General features: G+C 27.4%; 1 protein-coding gene across 6 annotated transcripts in view; it reads left to right on the top strand.

Annotated features, from left to right (window-relative positions):
• The window catches only part of LOC114130183 (lysophosphatidylcholine acyltransferase), a 28,392-nt gene that overhangs the window by 12,240 nt on the left and 1,604 nt on the right, over positions 1-14,548 (top strand). For 4 of the 6 annotated variants that reach the window (XM_027995090.2, XM_027995089.2, XM_027995088.2 and 1 more), the window contains 7 exons: positions 1,594-1,739; positions 4,206-4,423; positions 11,409-11,521; positions 12,194-12,348; positions 12,455-12,592; positions 13,366-13,491; positions 13,905-14,064. In XM_027995090.2, the coding sequence (XP_027850891.1) occupies positions 1,594-1,739; positions 4,206-4,423; positions 11,409-11,521; positions 12,194-12,348; positions 12,455-12,592; positions 13,366-13,491; positions 13,905-14,064 (1,056 nt within the window). Of the gene's footprint in view, positions 1-1,593; positions 1,740-4,205; positions 4,424-10,632; positions 10,848-11,408; positions 11,522-12,193; positions 12,349-12,454; positions 12,593-13,365; positions 13,492-13,904; positions 14,065-14,548 lie in introns of all 6 variants that reach the window. The other 2 variants (XM_027995093.2, XM_027995091.2) reach the window with 1 other exon arrangement.

Here is a 14,548-nt window from a genome sequence, read left to right as displayed (position 1 = left end):
AGTAATATATAATCAGTTATGTCTTGTGCTACTGTATTCGGTGACGTATTCAGTTTTTATCCGACAGTAAGTCAGTTTATGACGAGCAGAGAAGTAGATCATTTTGTTTTTTTTTTTTTTTGATTACATGAAATTGTGTCCAAAGAATTTGTGCCCTAGAAAATACTGTTAATGCTAAATTCTATAAAAATGTTTTGGTTCGTCTCTTTAAAAAAATTCCATGTGTTACGCCAGCTCTGTAGAAAGATTGGTTTTTTTCTTGCTGCATGACAACGTTCTAGCACATACCGCGGCGGTTTTTAATACATTTTTGACAAAAAATGGTTCCAGTACTTATTACCCCCCATATTTGTTAAATTTATATCTTCCAGACGTTGAACACAAAATTTACTTAAAACATTTTAGGTTCTAAACGGAGTGGTGAATGTATTGATTCTACAATGATGTGTGTATGTTTTTGTTTTTGTGTCTGTGTACGCCATCACTTGTTGAAATAATGCTTTAATTTAAAACTTCAGGGATGGTTTCTAGTGGCAAATTGAATATCCTTGATCAGTATAAAGGTCAAAAGTAAGAAGTTATTAGTAGTTTAAAAAAAAATCGAGAAAAGTCCCCCAAAAAATTATGGAAAAATAGGAATTTTTACACAAAACCAGTTTTTGAAAAGATTTTTCACTGTCTGTAGCTCAATAAGATAAAATGGATTGACATTTACTGTTCAGCGTTTTCAAATTAAAAATATTTTCCATAATAACTATACTGGCTCACGTTTGGCATTATTATGTATAGTAGTTTATACACTGTATACCATATTATATTACTTAAAATAAAATATGATGTACTTATTTATTTTAAATTTCATAATTTATTGAAGAATGACACTTAGTTATCGTAGTTATTGAGTAGGTTCACACACAGCTTCAGTTATACTTATTTAAGTTATATTAAGATACGTGTCCATGTTTTGTTATTTACTTAATTTATAATTCTGTTAATTTTTTGTTATGTGATTTCTATATTTTTTAAGCTTTACCAAGAATATCAGCAATATAACATACAAATGTTCCTTAATGATGTTACATGTACTTCCGATATAGACCTTGAATATATTATGCAGGATTATAATACATATAATTTATTGACGTTTGAAACCTTAGAGCATATGAGTTGACACAAATCTAGACAGAAATATGACTTACTATTGTATGTACTTACTTATGTATAGGTATTTAGTATATATATGTAATTTAACATTTAAGTATAATTTGTGTTTTTGTTCACCATAATTGGGCTTAAAATTGTTTAATTGCTATACATAAATTGTATTATTTAAAGTATAAATTGTTATAACTGTAGTGTTATTATTTGCGTATAATATGTATAGCCTACTAAATTTATTATTTTTTTATGTGCACATATTTATAAAACTTTAATAATTGTTGATGATGTAAAATTAAAATTATATTATATTATGTTATGTTGTGTCTCGCGTATACTATTCGTATAGGTAATTTACGTATACATTTATTGGTTGTCACATTTATCATTAATATTTAATACTATTTAATAACAGAGCCTTTTGTTTTATTTCAGACTGCATTTTTCACTATAGTTGTTCTACCCGTAAGGATAATGGCAATTTTGGTGTTGCTGTTTATAGCTTGGCTGTTAGCAACCATTGGTTTGGCCGGCGTTAGTCAGACCGAATTATCAGAGAAACCACTTACCGGATGGAGACGGTAAGTTGCACAAAAATAGACTAAATTTATAACTTATGACTTATGACTGTTATCTCTGTATCACTTCTATAATACAAATACATACTATTTATAATTTATATAGTAATTATGTGTAGGTATACAATATTACAATGTCTATATTTTTCAGTTATTACAATAATTTTTTCAAACCTATTTATATACAATATTATGGATTCTGTAAGCACCTTTTAGGTCACAGCCCACAATCGTATAAATACTGTAAACTAAGGTGGACAGCGATTTTTAATTTGAACTGAGACTCGTCTCCTCATTTTTTTTTTTTAGTTCAACATTTTGATTGGCATATACGTCTATATTATTATATCTAACAGTATAGACTATAGATAATACTTATTCACTTTTTATCATATAGCGTCATATTGAGTTGGCGATTTAGAACGTTTATTATATATGTTGACGTATTAGTACTAGTACAGTGACTCGTCAATAATACATTATTGTAATTTTTAGCTAGGTACTAAAAATTTGACATGTTAGGCTATATAATGAGGAATAGCGTTCATTATTATCTAAATGTAACAAGGTTAATACCAGTTACGTGTATTCTAAGTTCTCAACGAATACTATAATAATCGGAGTTTTAAACAATTAATAGTTACAATTGAATTTCTAAATTAATTACATTTTATCAAAGTAATTTAAAATAATAATAACTAGATCTTAATTCTAAATTTTATACTGTTTGAAAAACCTGAAAATTACAGTAAATAAAGGAGGAAATCGATTTTGAATCTAATACCAATAATATGTCAATATAGTAGTAGTACTTATTAGTTATTACTTACCTACCTATTTTCTTGCGTTCATAAATATAATTCCTCGATTGTTAGAATATAATTTACAAATATATATATATATATATGCATTATGCTTAACAATTTTTGTTAACACTAGTTTTAAATAAAAATTATTATATTTTATAATATAACATTACAGACTATCAGTACTGGATTAAATTATTTTTATTGTTGTACTGTGATTTATAGTAATAATTAAGATGTATAATATATGAACTGCACAAATTCCAGTTAACTATAAAGTATAAATGCATAATCGATAGATCATAGATATTAAATTATTTTAATATTAGGTAAATTTTAAAATTTATGTAGAATTTTTTCATTAAAACATTAATAATCAGTTTGTTACGTGGCGTTACATAATCACAATATTTTATAAATATTTAAGGTAACAGTAATAATTTATTCGTTTATTTGAAATAATTTATGATTATTATTATTGATTAGTTATAGATATAATAGGAACTTAAGTTTTTTGCTAAAAATTTACGTCATTTAAATTATTATAAAATAATAATAGAAAGGTGGATATTTAATTGCATGTTAGAAGTATATATATATACATATATTATAAATGCCGATTGTCAGTGCTTAAAAGCTTTCTGCAATACACTATTTTTGTTTTAATTTGTATCGAATATGTCATGTAACCATGTACGTTTATGTCTATACAACGTATATTCGAGATTTGTATGTTGCGATCTAAATATAATATTATTTGATAATGTTTTGTACTTTTCACACATTATAATTGCCGGCAAAAATGTTTAAAAAATGTTGGTATTACCATGGTAAATCTGTAATAACTTAACTAGGTTTTTGAAAATTAAAAATAATTAATTAACCTATAAATCACGTTGAAAATATCTTCTAATAATTTCTGTTGACCATAAAAAAACCTTATCAATTCTAATTATATCTCATCTTAGACTTACAATTTCAAAATGATTGTGTTCTTTAATTTAACTATATTTATATTTGGGTTTAGTTCAAGGCCGATGTTTGCAATAGATACTTACCAGCAATATTAATAATTTTTTTTATAACTAACTACTGTATCTATGTATGTGGTATTTTGTTGTATTAAAAATAAATTTATTCAAACAAATTAAATACATTATATGCCTACTTGAATATTGTACAAAGATATCACGAGTGATATTTTTAACTTTCCTCTCCCATAAGTTTATGTTCCGTCTACGAATCTAAAAACATAAGGGCTGTTAGTTTAGATTAGCGAAGTCCAAACTGTGTACTGCGGTGCATTAGGGGTACCGTGAGCACTTTTTAAAAGCACCGCGGCCTATGGCTTATAATAAGTAATTTAAAATGTATGGAATTTTTTTGTTCTGTCTTTCATGGTATTCACAGTAGGGCACCGCAGCTAAATTTGGTCCAAAAAAGGGTATCGTGGAAAATAAGTTTGGGAACCGCTGGTTTAGATTGAGGGGTGATAAAGTGAACGATTATGTATGGTACCTAATATCTATATATGATAGGTATCTTAATGACTAATAGTAAATACATTAATATTATTGTAGACAGTTATACTTTAATACTATTATATATGTATATTATGCACGCTTCACGTGTATGCGGTATTGGGCTTTTGATTGCATTTTAGCTGCGTCAGAAGTGCGGTGTACGTGATCGTCCGGCTTATGTTCGGGGCGGTTGGCTTCCACCGGGTCAGAACTGTTGGCGAACAGGCCACGCGACAACAGGCTCCCGTGCTGGCTGTCGCGCCGCACTCATCCTTTTACGATGGACTGGCGGCCGTCGTCACTGGCGGCCCAACCATCGTAGCTAAGGAAGAGAACTCGTTCATACCAATCGTAGGAAGTACGCGATGATCCACATCCTCTTTGTATAAGATATCGTCTGCACCGTGTGATATTGCTGTTGTTGTATAATATAGATAATTGTATGATTGGGGATGGGTGACACCCCGCTGCTGATGCTATTTGTTTAAGTATAAAATTTGAAAAACAAATCGTACCTGTATACGATTTGGTGAAGTTGGACGTATTTGAATTGCATCCTCTGGGGTCACCATTGACTATAAAATACTTGTTTAATTTTTTTGTATTTTTGTGTAATAATAAACACAAAAAAAATAGTAGTATTAAAAGTAATAGGGTTATTGCCGAGTAAGCTTAAGTCTACAAAGATGAAGGGATTAAAAACTATATTTTAATAATATAATTTAAATGTATTTTTTTTGTTTTTTTTTTTTTATAAAATTTGAACCAATATTAATTTTTTATTTAAATTTTTTTTTAGTTTAAGAACATATAGCCATGATGATTAATTACGTTCATAGAATGTAAATCATCGAAAAGACTATTAAAATATGACATGATGGGTATTGGATATTTTGTTTTTGTTGGTTATTAGGATACAATTGAAAATTAAAATCAAAACCCCATGAAATAAGTTTTTTATAATAATTTTTGGTTTAGTTATCTATTTTTAAGATTTTTTTGTAGTTTTGAATTTGCGCCCATCTCCAATCATAACGATGTAATATGTTGCGTTTTATTAGTGTAACCGTTGAGCATGTATTTCTGCATCCATCCTGTGTGACTATAAAGTATGAATGTATATAACATATATTTAGTATTTACTTAATCGCCAAACGTAGTCGGCCGTGTCTTGGGTCTAATGAAAGATCCTAGTAGTTTATTAGTAAACTAATAAACTTTTCAACACGATTTTTGACGTGTTACAACAGACGTAAACCAAACATTTTATTAAATATAAAATATGTATACCCATAAGTATGTAAAGTATGTTACACTTTATATAAATTGAACCTTGGAAGTTATTGTTTCAATAATTAAATTATATGCAAGTACGCGAAGTACGAGATAGATTGTACCTATTGAAATTGATATTTATTAGAGACTTCTAAGTATTATCTGTGGGATTAGACTTTTTGGACCCGAGTCACAGAACTCTACAAATTACATTAATGTATGTGTGTGTGTATGTGTATTAATTTTTGATGTATGAACTGTACTATTAATTGTATATATTATATTATATATGCAATATGTATATAGATATAGTGTAGTTATTGCTGTAGTTAGAATTCATAATAGCGCGCTGCACGGCACGTATATTACGTCCAACTGCTTCTGAGGCAGTTGATTATTTTGGAATATCAGCGAGACGGAGTATAATACACTATTATGTTATATAATTAGTGAACATAACAAACCTATAAAACAAATTTGATTAGAATTCACATATAGGTACTATAATATTATAATATTATGCGTCAATAAGCATTGCCAACAATGATGGGACAGGCAAAGTATCAATGTTTACGGCTAAGACCGTTATTGTATAATATTTTACTGAATTTAGAAGTCTGACGAATACATTAATTTGATAGTAAAATATTATAAAAATAAACGTCGTATAATAAGTGTGCAATGTCACTTCAGTGTACATGAAATGCTAGCGATATTCATTATTCACATTGAGATTTGAAATAAAAATGTAGGTGAGCAAACAAAAGTATAGTTATCAAGCATTTTTTTAGAAGTTTAATTTAACTATGTAGTGGCAGTTATATTATTTTTATATAACTTGAAATAAATTAAAAACATGAAAAAGCAGCCGTAAACATTTAACCTTGAAATGCTCATAAAAAGTTTATTTGGCTTTTCGATAGAATTTTTTTTTCATATATAATCTGAAAACTAATAAAGAAGCTTGTATTACATTTTCAAATCTTTGGTATAAAAACAAAAACTTTTATGAATTTTTAACAACAAAATACTTGTAATTTTTATGAATTTTGACAAAATTCTAAATGTTAACGCTTACAAAAAAATATTGCGAGTATAAATTTTCGATGTTTTTTAATTGAGAAATTAACAACGTATGAGGTGCTTCGTATTAATATTTCAAGCATTTCTACCCAGAAAATAATTTTTAATCGAAATTGTGGTATGGGGGTCGGGGGGAGAATTATATAATATTATATACGTATAAAAAAAATGTATAATTGTAGTATTATCAATATTAAATATTAAATTCCATAAAATAAATCATTATACCTGTTTTACTTATGGAAAGGGCGGGGGTTAAACGCCACTCTTCAAGAACCTACGGTTATTTGTTATTGAGTTACATCAAAAAAACCAAATCGATTTTGTCAACAATTGGATTTGCATAGAAATTTTTGTTTTTCCTTAATTTTTTGTTTATTTAATTCGATTATAAAAATAAATACTGATATTTTTGAAGTTAGACCTATTCAAAGTATAAACTAGATCCAATTTGAAATCCTAAACCACCCCATTTTTGAAAATTGAAGCATTTTATCGTCAGTTTATCATATGCTCTAACATAAAAACACGTAAAATTAATACATTCATCGCTCAGAATCTAACAAATTTAAATTCTCGTTGTTTTTTATTTAGTATAAAAAATTAATTGATTTTAAGAAATAATGAATATCATCCAATAAATTAAAAAACAATAATATTTTCAACGAATATTGTACTCATAATATTGGACATTTTATCATTGTTAAAACTATTTATGTTCGTATATGAACATTAAATTTGTATTTTATGATTGATCTAGGAAATATTTTTATTTTTTGGTTCTCCTTTATAAACTACTTACGACATGAGTTTTAAACGTATGTGTATGTTAGATTAAGAATACGAATCTTTTTCCGCCTTAATCGTTCTCACGATATAATATTATATAATACCTACTATACGTTTATGTACGTTATTATGTTATGCTTCTTCACGATTCGTGATTCAATCAAAATAAGATGCATTGAGATAGGAACATACGCGACGTCATTATCTATAAACTATAGGTTTCCAACACGGATTTTGTGAAGGGTGTCATGTCTGGCCGATTGAATAATATAAATATTTTACCTATTGCGTGCAATTGTTTTATGTCTCGCGAGATCGTCATAGAGGCCATTTGTTTTGCCGGCACCACCGCGGATCGCGTGTTATTCGTTTTTTTGTGCTGTAGTTGATACCTACGCATTATCGGTAAATAATTTTTACTTTGATAGTTTGCAACGCCCAAACTGTGTTTAAATTACGCCCAATAACAGCTTGACTCTCTAGCGTGATAGTTTAACGTGAATAAACAGTATTTATCGTTAAAATTGATAATAAACATTTTCACACTAATAATTTTCACAAAAACTATTATGTCTACGTCGATACATTATGCCTAATAATACGGTTAAATTACAACGCCATTACAGCTGTAATTTTTTCCGGTATAAAATATCGAGTAGAGCGTCGTCGTTAATACACTCAACGTAATATAATATTAATAAATTGATAGAAATCAGTTAATGATTTGGATTTAAAATTTGACACAGCGTGATATCAATTATTATTTTATACCGGTTATCGATAACGAAGCGAAAATCTAGCCACTAAAAGATACAATAATAATGTGCATGCATCAGACAATATTAGTACTTATCAATAACGGATCTTGTCTTATATCGATGGCCTATACTTTTTTTCACGGAGGAGAGAAGGATTATTTTCTTTTACTCTATATTTTAAAATTGGCTTAAAAATGTTTTCTATAGAACTTTTATTTATCAATGAAACAAAATAGTAAGTCCTTGAGTGTACAATACTTCTATTAAAACCTTGTTACATGGTTAGAAAATTGTTTTAAAAAATAATTACAAATTTAATTGTATTTTAGATTCTGAGCGGAGCGATCATTGATATATTTTTTTAAATTTTTATTTGTTTGTATTTGTCAACAGCTGAAAGTGTAATAAAAATGTTTACATTAAAGCAACAAATATTTTTTATGAGTTTGACACTTTAGTTATTCATACTCGTAAAATAATGATTCCTCCTCAAATGATATTTTCAAATTTTTTAGACTTACTATTTATAAGTATTTGAAATTTTTGATATTTTGATATTTTTTTTTTGTTGTTGATTAAAATGTTTAGGCTTAATCAAATTTTAAGAAGCTTAACAATTTTTATAAAATATATTACACAGGTTATTCGTATATCAATTAAAAAATATTTATAACCATTTGCAGTAAATACTTAAACGAAATTTGTCTAAATAACAATAATTTATAATTTTTTTTTAATAAAAATCATTTAATTTAATATTTAAAAAACTTTAACTTATGAATTTGATATAAAATTCTTCATAAGTCTTTCTTACATCAACCTAAAAATATCAAAAATATATAATTTGGTACAGATTTTGTTTATAGTTAAATATTTTGATGAAATTGGATATTTAAATGACAAATAACGTTTTTAGTTTATTTGTTGTATTTATGAAAAATATTTTTGTAGGGAATTAAATGTTTTCGTCACATTTTATTAACTATTTAGTATATATGATAAAATTTTCAAAATATTTATATTAATTTTAAGTTAAGTAGGTACCTATATTATAATTATACTACGGACCTATTCTCATCGTCTGTCGGTGCTAGGTATTGTTTTTTGACTTTTAAGGTAATAAATATTAGTAGCATTTTATATAATAGTATTATATAATATAATAGGTAATAAATTATTACAACTTACCGTATTATAAATAGAAAAATAAATAAATTAGTAATATCAATATAAGTTGAATTTCCTAATTTTACGTAGCATAAGTATAATATAGCGTTTGTGTGGTTACTTACTATGAATGGTGTGTCTATTACTTATTACAAGTAAAATTGTTATTGGTAAAATTACGTTATCGGTTCGAAGACAATTATTTTGGTATTGGAAAACCTGCAGAATAATAAAAATTTACATGATTAATGATTATACATAGTAAATTATTATTGTAATAACTTTCTTTCATTTATAAAAACGCTTATCTAGTTATCTGTATGATATATTATTGTTATGTATTTGATTTCCATTGTGTTGGGAATCTGTATATAATTTACATATCAATGAGTCGATAATTTGATATAAATGAAAATCACTTTAAATTATTCTTAAATCTTTCGGGACTTCAAGATACCAATATTTAATATCTATTATAAGTTTCTTTAAATATAAAATGTTAGCAATAATATTAATTTATACGCACATAAAATTATTAGTGAATACGTTTTTTAACTAAGTTTGCACAAAGTCCTCATTCGTAGTAAGCAGGGCCCGGATTTTTGTACAAAAAATTATAGTTAAATAATATATATGTATAATATTTATGTTCACAAAAAAATCAAAAATATGTAAAAAAATTTTTTATGTTACACCCGTTTTTTTTTAGACACGCGATCGCGTCTATTATGCATTGAAAGTTTTATAGAATTACCAAAAGTTCATTTTTGATAATTAGATAATTGTACGAATATATTAAACTTGAGTGAAATTCAAAATATTTTATTTAGTATTTATAAAATTTGCACATTTTATGTAATTATCCAAAAATATATAATTATTATGTCTTTTGATGCAAATATGCAAAAATATGCAAATAAGGAATTTAATAGCAGAGTATAATAATGTATTACCATTGTTTATATAACAAATGTTATTACGAAACGTCAACATATTTAATCAGAATATTATAAGTTAAATGTAGAAGAATATGCATTTGCATAAAAATCCGGGTCTTAGACTAATAAGTAATAAGTAATAAATAATTTTAGTATTTTAATAGTCTAGTGGAACTAATTATTTAATTTTTGCATGAATTAGACATGAAGAAGTAAAAGTACTATATAATACTCATATAATATTTGATCGTTATTTCTTAATCATTATATAAACACCTACATGGTTAAATACTTTAAATGCTCGTATTTTATATCTTGTGTGTTTCAGAACTATTTAAGTATTCTATCTTTTATAATTTATCGCTTTCAAGATTTTCTTTGTAAAAAATAATGATTAGATAAAACGATTATATTATATTATAGTACATATAGACTATATAGTAGATATATCTATAGAGTATAGGTAGTGTTATATGTAATATTAATTATTTGTTTAGCGTGAGTGTGATTTTTGATTGCTTATTATAATTTTAACATTTTTATTTTTTGTTTTATAGTTATTTCCGTCGTTGGATATGTTTTGTGGGCCGTTCCGCGTACTTAGCCGGTGGCATGAACATTGTTATTAAGGGGGTTAAAGCTTCCCGCAGGGAGGCCCCCTTACTAGTCATAGCTCCTCATTCCACGTTCCTTGACTCTTGTATAAGTTACGTGACCGGTTTCCCTTCTATCATTGCGAGGATCGAGGACGGACTTAACCCTTGGGTCGGAAGTACGTGTCAACGCAATATAATTTATAACACATTAAATTATTCGAAAATTATTTGTTAAAGGCAACATTATAATTTATAACTGTAAAAATAAAATAGATGTGAGAAAGATCTAAAATAATTGTTTTCTTAAGTGATAAAGTTGAAAGAGGTTGATATTAAATGTTGTAAACTATATTATTTATACGTTACCTACAAAGTATTTTATGACAAATACGACGACAATGCATGTGCATAATATATTATGTATTGCAGTAGATTTATAGTACCTAGTCATCCGTAATAGATTATTAATATTTGCGTGCGTTTGAGTGTGTGTGTGTATTTTTTTTAGATAATATAATTTCTATATAATAATATAATATTGTGCACTATATAGCTATATCGCATATATCATAGTGTATATACTTTTAAACGCTTTAATACGTGTAGGCACTATAGACACTATTCTTACAAACGTAATGAGATACCTATTTATTACAAAGTCGGGTGAAAATATATCTGCTTATACCAATAATCTATATAATGAAGTTTTACTCATATTATTTTTTACGGTTGTACAGGAGTAATAAACTTCACACAGCCAGTGTACGTTCGGAGAGACGACCCAGAATCGAGACATAACACAATACAGGAGATAATTCGCCGTGTAAAATCTGACCAAGATTGGCCTCAGGTAAAATACTTTACAACGAAATATTATTATATATATTGTATTCACGTATAAAAATATGAAATTAATTTTGTTGATGTACCACATATGTTGTCATATTATAATATGACGTATATAAGCACATTCAACATATCCTCGATGAAATAATAGTCAACTGTCGCAAACGTTTAAAATATTTTTTTTAATTGTTAGCATTTACTTTATTGTTAGATTATTACCTAATTGGAAAACTATTTTAATCTGATTTTTACCGAGTTAATTTTTACCAGTTTAATTTTGAAAATATTAAAACAATATAATATATATATTTAGGTATATTTAGCTAATATTATAACGTCTATGTTACAAATTTATCATTTATATAATGTGTATGATATATAATTATATATTATACAGGGGCTATAGGGACTACGATGCCTGATAATTTTTTTTTCAGAAAAAATTATCATCGTTAAATTTTGACGCATTTGATTTGATCAAATGGTTTTTAACATTAATGGTTTTTAATATCAAATTAATCATGCATGTATTTGCTTTTAAATAAATTATGTTTAGTGTTTAAGTTGATATTATTTGATGAAATGAATGTGTCTGTATATATTATATGTATGATTTAAATATAATTATATGTAATTGTATGTATCCCAACAATGAATGGTTTGAATCGTTTTTCAGATTTTAATATTTCCGGAAGGCACATGTACGAACCGATCGTGTCTGATAACGTTCAAGCCAGGTGCCTTTTATCCAGCAGTGCCCGTTCAACCAGTATTGTTACGGTACCCAAACAAACTGGACACCGTCACCTGGACATGGGACGGTCCTGGAGCGTAAGGGAGACAATATACATAATATAATACATATATATTTTTTATAAGACTATTAAATTACCTTGTACATGACATGCATGTATTTAATATACGGTATCGTATTTAGATTGAAACTCTTATGGTTGACTATGACGCAGCCGACTACGACGGTGGAAGTGGAATTTCTACCGGTGTACGTGCCCAGCGAATACGAAAAACAGAACCCAAAAGCGTTCGCCGAAGGTGTTCGTAACGTTATGGCCAAGTACGTTATCCTATATTATATTATGATGTATTAATATTAAATAACAAACGTTACACCTTTAATTATAAAATAGGGAAAAATGTGGGATGATGGGGGAGGGGTACAACCTTTCAATAATTTTAAATGCTCCACCAAATAAAATATTTCCGAAAGTAATGAAATTATGTATTAACCAAAGTATAATTAAAACGATTATTGCATGAAGTAGACTTAGGTGTCATAAGCCCCTCCTCCACCACCTTAAAATATAAAATTTATTTTTGGAAAATTTGTTACGGTGAAATATACACCCCGGGGATATAATTTTCTTGGGTTAATAGTATCCCCAGTAAAAATTTCTTAAGATATTGATAATTGTTTTCTAAATTATATAATTACTGTCTACTGGTCATACAAATATGTTAAGAGAATAATTATTTCACGAGGATACGAATGATTTAGGGAATTTATACACCCTGTATTTTATTTTGCAAAAAACTTATACTAATATAAATGATAAAATATTGTAATCCTAATCCGAGCGGGTTGAGGAAATATTTTTCATAATTCTTAAGTTCTATTGTTACTTGTTTAAGATATTATTCAGAACTAAACTCAAGCCTCCCTTTCAAAAATTGAAATGCCATTTGCGACTACAGGTATTTTGCTAGTCGTTAAACGGGATGATTGTATTAAATTTTTACAGACTAATGTATTATATTATACCGTTAAGTATTATACAAATTGATTTTTTGGAGTCGTCTCCTCTGATTGTTTTGTTGATATTGTTACAGGGCATTGGCTGTTCCAACTGCAGATTACACGTACGACGACTGTAGAGTAGCCGTAAAAGCCGGTCAACTGGGTCTGCCGATGACCTCGAATTTAATCACCGTCGAAAGACTTAGAAGTCGACTAGGGTGAGAGTATATTATTATATTAGTGCAGATCGATGGTTGCCATAATACAACATAATTGCATATTACAAATAATATTGTAGTAATATATCACTATTATCTATATGACGTTGGCAGGATGTCACACGGACTATTATCATACGATAATTAATCTTGCCGTGGTGCGAAACTATGTAATAATATTATTAGTCATATTGAAAAGTTTCGTCTTAGTTTGCGTAGTACCTATTATGTAATATTAATAATAACAACAATAATAATAATAACGTAATCTGGCTCATCCCATAGCCATAGCTGCTCTGTCATCTTGCTAATAATAAACAATTCTCTTTACATCATCACGGTAGTGTGATGTCACTTGCCAATAGGTATTTGTCATATCCGTTGTATTTCTACAAATTGACACAAATTTACAGATTGACGCGAATTAAGATCGAGGACTCGGCTCTGGTTAAGAACATGCTGTCGTTTCAAAACCGAGAGTCTCAACCGGTAGATTTGGCAGAGTTCGCAAACAGTTTAAACGTCACCGCTGAGGATGGTTCACTGGTCAGCCTCTTTAAAATGCATCTAGAGGTAACATTTGCAACGGTCTGTTATAGACATAATTAACTTATATTTATATACATATATATGTCGCTATCCTGGAGCTAAATCGAATGATTTTTACAGGTTGGTTAGTTCCAAATTTTAACATTTATAATTATATATTAACAATATAATATGTATGAATTTTATGTCTTCAGAATCGTAAAAATATACTAAATTTAATTTTGTAATAAAATTGCTATTATTATTATTGTTATTTTATTTTAATTTGTTTGTATTATATTTATTCATAAGGCTTAGACCGTAAACTATAAATAAACAAATAATGATTTTTCTCATTAATACCTAATATTATAACAATATAAGCTAACTTAAAATCATACTAAAAAAAAAAATTAAATTTAAAAGTGATTAAATGTGGCCATGCACTTGTTTAGTTATATATATAATTTATTTGATCATAATTGCCAAATATTTCGAAACACAATAAAGTTGATAAAAAAATAAGTTG

This window comes from Aphis gossypii, chromosome 1 (genome assembly GCF_020184175.1).
Source record: "Aphis gossypii isolate Hap1 chromosome 1, ASM2018417v2, whole genome shotgun sequence".
Lineage (NCBI taxonomy): Eukaryota > Metazoa > Arthropoda > Insecta > Hemiptera > Aphididae > Aphis > Aphis gossypii.
This window is presented reverse-complemented; position numbering and strand designations above follow the sequence as displayed.